The following is a 7,216-nucleotide window of genomic DNA, read 5'->3' on the forward strand; positions in this document are numbered from 1 at the left end:
ATGCTCGCAGAAAGCAGAGCACAGCCCTTTCTGCACAGATACTCCATCAGACCTCGAGGGAAGACACAGCATCCCTCAACTTCCCTCTCTCTCGCCGCACGTGGCACGAATGTGATGCAGGAACCACCGTCCGGCCGGGAGGAGGCGGTCCCGGGCCGCCCCGCACCACGCGGCGAACAGCTCCGCCCCACCCGGCTCCGCCGTGACCGCGCCGCGCCGCTCGCAGCCGCTTCTCCGCGCCCCGAGATGCCGCTTTTCAGCGTGCCCAAGGAGGTGGCCGTCGGCACGGCCATGCTGGGGGTCGCCTTCGCCACGGGGATGCTGGCAGGTAAGCGGCGCGCTCTCTCTTCCCTCCGGGCCGCGGCGACAAACGGGCTGCCGGAGCCCGAGCTGCGCCCTGCAGCCCGGCTGGAGAGATCGGAGCCAAAGTCCTCTCCAAAGCGGCCCGCTATGGGGCAGGAGCGACGTGCGCTGCGCTGGGGGGCGGTGGCTGCTCCGTGTCTCGGCTGGGTCCCTCGTAACGCAAACAGGAACGGGCGGCGGAAGCCGTGGGACCAAAGTGCTCCTTAGCGGCGCGCAGCCAGCAGGAGGCGGAGGGGATGAAGTTGGGTTGGATAGAAGCTTGGAGCCCGGGGACATGCATCAGCTGACAGCCCCGGAGCACTGCGGCTCTGTCATCTGCTGAACGAGGACCCCAGGCGAAGGAAACGCTGCCGGGGCTGCCGTGCGAAGACTGTCCGCTATGTCACGCCCCGGTCACGCTTCTGTTCCTATGCTGACCGCAGGACTTGCAACAGTTGCTCCATGAGAGTATGTGTCCAGTAAGGTCAGGCTGCCCTAGGGCCTTCAGCTCCAGCTGCTGAACATCTAAACGTCTCTAAACATCTCATGCCCAATCCTTTTCCTTTCAGTCTTTGCAGCCTCGGGCTGTACAGTTCAGAGCTGTGTACATATATATTTATATGAAGTCCACTGAGCCATCCAGCTGCTTTGCATCTCCATTATTCACTGCAGTTTTCAGAGCAAAACACTCTTAACTTTGGTGCTCTCTTTCTTTAAGCAGCCTATTGAAAAACTGAAAAACTTCATCAGTGGAGCTCAAAGTTATCTTTTGTTTGTTTGTTTGTAGGTAAAAGATATCCGTCCCTATTGTTTGGGACATCCAAACCACACAAGAGTATTATTGGGAAAAGCAGCCCTCTGTGGCAATACATACTGGATCATTCCTTGCGGGAACACCCGATTCTCAAGAAGCTGCGCCTGGTCAGTATTTTGTCTCCCAGCAGTTTTCCATTTGGTAGCATTGCTTTACATTTTCAACACGTCTTATCCATGTGTTTGGACCTCACTTGATTTTAACACGTGACTTCTGGAAGTTAATTTTAGTTGGCATATAAGGAAACTGTATATGAGAGAAGTGATGGTACCCAGCCTGCTCCAGAGCTCAGAAGCAGCGCCTCCTACTTCACAACTGGGTCTGATCAAATGAGATGTAATGCTACCATATAAAAGCAATCAAATGTTATATACTGGGCCTGGTTGGCTCAAATGGGACCCAGGAAAGAAAGGAAACTGTAGGACTGTCCTTTCCACTGAACTGCTGTGGCATAGCTCTACTTTCATGCTGTTCCTTCCACAGTGCCAGTGTCCCTCCTGCCCTGACTTCTCCAGCTCTGTGCTGTGCAGCCAGCGCTAAGTGGACCAACCTACAGAAATAGGCTTAGACCTGGTAGTTTAAAAGTGGAACAACCAGCCAACCAAAAAGAACAAAACCAAAACAAAATCCACATCCTACACATCTTGGAGGTCTAAGAGAAGCAAAGATTGTTATTAGGAAAATAAATAAAAATATCCAGGACATTTACTATCAATGTTCCACTAAGGTTCTTCATCATTTACATTTCTGAGTTTGCTACAGCCATGGGGTAACTTTGGGGCATATTTCTGCTTTGAATAACTAGCCACTGCTTACGACCTCCCCCCATCCACCTTAGTTACTGTTAAACTCAAAACAATTTCTACCTCATAAATGGAGCACAATACCATCTAGAATGAGAAAAATAAGATTATATATTTTCTCTGGTTTGAAGCTGTTGTGTTTTTTGTTTGCTTTTTTCCCTCCCACCCTCCCTTTTAGGATACTGGTTTGGGTTCTTTTTGTTTGTTTGTTTGTTTGTTTGATGTATCATTTCTTTCCCCTTTTTAGCTCACTGCAGAATATCCCTGGGGCAAAATGATGGTGTCCTGTGACCAGGCTCAGCTTATGGCAAATTTAATCAAACTCATAAAAGCAAAGAAAGTTATTGAAGTAGGTAAGAGTGTCACTTTGTCTTCTCTGTTGTAAAATAAATCTGTCTGTGCTTGTCCAAATCCAAACATGTTTACGTAAGATAAGGCTTTCAAATACAAGTAAGGTACTACATCTTTGTGTCAGCTTTAAGGTGGACAAGGTACAGTGTGAAAAGCAGCATCTGATTTGCACATACCTGCCACTTGCATTCAGTATTTATGGCATCAGCATGCGTGTCTCAACAACTCAGAGGCAACCTGAAATATTAAGCTTAACAGATCACTTGTGTCCTCAGTGTGGGCCAGCAATTGCAGGGTATGGTGTATTTCTCCTTTTCTGTATCAATTTCTTGCTGGAAGGAATTTGTTTGCTTCATAGGCCCAACATCCAATCAATTTCCCTTAACACCCCTATGTTAGAAGAATCTCCGAAAGCCAGACTGATGCTGAGCAGCCAGGTATTAGTCCCACCACCTTTACCCTTGTCCTCCCTTATGAAGCCCTGATATTTTGTTCCTGGGTTGATCCAGTTGCTTTGGCCCATTACTGAGTTCCACTTTTAAATAAGTGGGTGATTCTCAGATATAGGACTAGACTTTACCAGGTATGTCCAGGAAGCTCATAGGGGGAAGAAATAAAGCAAAAAATCTTTACTACAAGATGGATTAAAAAAAAAATCTTCCCAACTCCCATAGTGTTAAAATTGAGTGGAAAGCCTTTTGAGTCCTGTAGCAAATTGCCATCTTGATTCTAACGTTGTCATGTTTTCTTTGTTTTTTAATTCTTACTTCCTGAAGGAAGCATTCTATTTCACTATTTATGAGTTTTTCAGAATATTATAATTGTTGATACCTTTTGTTATTTTCCCAGGTGTTCTTACAGGATATAATGCCTTGAGTATGGCACTTGCCCTCCCAGATAACGGCAGAGTTATTGCTTGTGACATAAATGAAGATTATGCCAAAATTGGAAAGCCACTGTGGAAAGAAGTAAGTAGCACCTTTACTGTTACATGTCTGGGACTTCTATTTTGCACGACCAGGAGTGATGGTATCTCAGACTCGGACATTCACACACAAGCATTCATATTGTTAGGACAAAGGTTGCTACAGCTTATTTTGAGAAGACAAATAATCTCTCTAGAACCTAGAAATAATAGGAAAAGATATCTGAACACTAATCACTCCCTGGCTGCAAGCTACTCAGAGGTTATTTCTTGACCACTTTCATAATCTCTATGTTCTTTTTCACCCTAGGCAGGAGTAGATCATAAAATTGACCTACGGATTAAGCCAGCTACTCAAACACTTGGTAAGTAACGTGAAATATGTTTTTCTTCCCTCCTTAAAAACCAAAGACAAGTATAATGCTGATGAAATCCAGGAAATACACTATTGGATCTGATAACTTTGCTTACAGTGAAATAAGTATTCTCATCTAAAGAGTTCCTTAAAAAATAAATAAATAAAACAAAAAACACAACAAACAAAAACACAAAATGAAGCACAACCTTACAGGTTTACAGTTTTTGTATGTATTAGCAGAGAGGTGAAAATGCTTATCCTGTGTAGCAAGCTGTGCTGATCACTCAGCTGTCCTGTCCGTTGCCTTGTTTAATCTATGAAGTTCTACTGTCAGCTGCTTCTGGAAAAGCTGATTAAAACAGATTAATTAGACAAAGCCCAATTTTTCTTATCCATTGTCCATTCTAAGTAAGTATAACTTTGTTGTAGAGAGGAAGAGTCTTCTGAAAGAGCTGAAGTGTGAGAAAAAAGAAAATACAGAAGCCGAGATAAAACTTGAGGTGTAGTAATAGTTGGTTTGGGTTCAGGGAAGTTGAGATGCAGTAAAACCATGCAGGACCATTAAAATAGCAATGATTTTTCTGAGTCAAGAAAAGAGAAGACGTAGAGCAAAGGGAATAATAAATATTCTGAAGTGCAATAAACTTGTTAGGAATGCAGGAGGTATAAGCAGAATATAGAAGGATTCGAGCAGGGTTGTTTGATGATCCATAGACCCATCCATCACCTTGTATTACTTCCAAATTCATCCTTCTTTTCTAAAGAGGAAAATACTAGCAATCTGACAGGATGCACAGTCCTTGAAGCCTGATGGACAGCTTTGTCTAGGCAATCCTTCAGAAAAAAAAATTCTGATGACAAAGGATGAGGGTGGGAGAGAAGAGAGGCAGCGAATCTTATGAAGACAGTAATCAGCCCCTTTGAAACAGTGGGCTTGGAGTTTTCAAGAAGATAATTTATAAGAACTTTAAGTTCCACTTGCCTTGGCCCAGAGGGGAAATACTTACAGCTGTCTTTTACTGTGCTCGTGATGTTTGGCAGGGTTTGTTCATGACCTGCATCATAGCACTTGGTCATCAACTAGAGATTATCATACAGGACATGCTCATAAATGAGAGAAAAATAGTAATCCACTTCAGAACACAGTTCTTTTTCATCAGCTGAAAACAGCTAGAGGTATAGAATGCATCCCATTTCAGACTGCTTTGCTTGCTTTTACTGTCCCGTTCAGTGGCCCCAGCTGTATCCTGCAGGTTTTCATAACTGCTCTTTGAACTTCTTCCACATTGGCAGCACTCAGTGACCCAATGTTTTATGATATACACCTTACCCAAATTGGTTTCTATGTGTTAAGCTTTACTGGTAATTAGCTGTGGAGGAATGGGCTGCCTGGTCAAAGCACCAAAACCATTATTTAATGAGAACTTTGACACAAATGGATTACTTCCTCCTTTTACAGAGCATTAACCAGGGCATAACAACTCACTTTGTTGCCCATCTAGATGAGCTGTTGGCTGGTGGAGAAGCAGAAACCTTTGACTTTGCTTTCATTGATGCGGATAAGGAAAGCTACAATGAGTACTATGAAAAATGTTTGCGCCTCATAAAGAAAGGGGGAATAATAGCTATTGATAATGTAAGTACTGTGGTTGTAGTGGTACTAGCATAGGGAATTAATGCTTTCCCCTCTGGGAAGGGAAAATAAAGTCACAGTGGGATTCCAATGACTTGATTTCTCACCTACATCTCTTTTGAGAGTTGCAACATCTTTGTTCCCTGTTATACAAAGAAGGCTTTAAAATTCAACAAAATCTCTTAAAATAAGCTTTACTCAATACTGCATATAAAACTTCTTGCCTACATAAGTAAGTAGTAGTTGTTAAATTTGTGTCAGTACATTAACAGCCTGAGATGAAAGGTTTATTCATTGCAGATAATGCTCTGTATTCATTTGTTTTATCTTGTAGTGTTCTCTACTATGTACACAAGAAATAAGGTATTATTTGTAATCAGTAACTGCTTATAAGTTATAAATTAAGGACTAACAAAAATGATGCTAAACTTCAGAGACCTTTAGGTGTATTATGCCGACTGGATAGGGGCTTTTAAAAATACCTGTTTGTCATACTTTTTGTTTGTTTAGGCTTCTGTTCTGCAGTAGAAGTACAGTTATCTAATTCTGCAGATGATAACATTATGATAACTCTATGATGGAGACCATTAGCAGTCTGAAATAAGATATCAGTTCCTAGAAAACACACATAATCTTTTCTACAACTTCCTCTCTGGTCCAGGAAACTTACTGGAACAAATGAGGTGCATGATATCGCTTTTTTCGATAGGTTCTTCGGGGTGGAATGGTGCTAAAACCAAGAAAGGATGACTTGGCAACGCAGAGCATCCACCATCTCAATGAGAAGCTTGTCAGAGATGCACGAGTCAACATCAGCATGATCCCAATGGGGGATGGAGTGACATTAGTGTTCAAGTTGTAAAGGAAGGAGGCCCAGCACATGGGAAACTGCAAGCACTGGATCACCAGGAAAAATGTAGCCAGAATGCTGTCAAAAATGATTATTTAACCCGTACCTCCACAGGATAGCACAGCCTGGGAAAGTAGACTTACAGAATCAGCAAGACTCTAAGGGCAGTTAAGTTGAAGATAGAGATCTGCTTGGAGATGTACTATGTCTTCTTATTTTAATTATAATGAAGGAAGTATATTAGAAAATTGCCTTTTTAAGACAGTGATTGAAAAAATAAATAAATGTGTGGAGAATGACAGACTTCCAACTGTGTCAGCACAACAAAGAGTTCTTCTATCCTGAAAGAGGGTATTGAGTCTGAGACAAAAGGAGGGTGAGGGCACAGGGAATTAAATCACACAAGTATTAAGTAATTGGGGCAAGATTGTGGAGAATACCAAAATCACTCTCAGAAATAAACTTAAACCACTAGAACATTCTTTCCCTATGTTTTCACTGATTAGAAGGGACATTAATTACACCTTCCACTGCTGAGGAGTAAGTCTTGAATTTGGACAGGAAGAAAGGCCTTGAGTAGCAGCTAGCGCTGGTTGAGCTGAGAGAGAACAAAAAACAGTGATGTAACTCAGCACAGATTCGCATTAATTGAAATGGGTCCCACTTTTTTATAACTAAGAAGGACAAAGCAGAGAGTCTTTTATGTTACCAGGAGATCAATGTTCAGCTGGGAAAAAAAAAAAGAAAAAAAAAAATCATTTTCTGGTTGCCTTATTGCTGTCTGTTTTGTTGGGTTCTGTCTGTGGAAGTCATATCAAGGTGGATAAAGAAGTGGCTAAAGTACATGTTTTGGTGACACATTTTGAGGACTGCAGAGGTGGGCAAACACTACAGAGTGAACTTGGAACTCACATGTGATTAGTCTCTAAAAGCAGCATCGAACTTGGGCTATTCAGTACTTCCATACAAGCTAAAAATCCTTGCAGGTAAGAGTGTTCATCAGACTGTTTCTGTGGGGTTCCCATCTGTTGGGAACATCTGTCTCAAAGTAAAAGAGTGAATCTGCCCAGTTTCAGTGGGTCTTTGCACATCCTGCATGTTTCTAACAAAACTGGGCCAATAAAATCTCCATTTTTCCTA

The 7,216-nt window shown here is 42.4% G+C and overlaps 1 protein-coding gene across 1 annotated transcript; it reads left to right on the forward strand.

Annotated features, from left to right (window-relative positions):
- COMTD1 (catechol-O-methyltransferase domain containing 1) lies at positions 1–7,216 on the forward strand. The gene is given in 9 exon segments (XM_015866860.1): positions 1–49; positions 52–202; positions 204–328; positions 1,130–1,263; positions 2,207–2,312; positions 3,160–3,278; positions 3,546–3,600; positions 5,096–5,229; positions 5,936–7,216. Coding segments are annotated over 9 exon segments (1,026 nt in total). The 3' UTR covers positions 6,089–7,216.

The sequence above is a fragment of the Coturnix japonica genome, chromosome 6 (assembly GCF_001577835.2).
Source record: "Coturnix japonica isolate 7356 chromosome 6, Coturnix japonica 2.1, whole genome shotgun sequence".
Taxonomy (NCBI): Eukaryota; Metazoa; Chordata; class Aves; order Galliformes; family Phasianidae; genus Coturnix; species Coturnix japonica.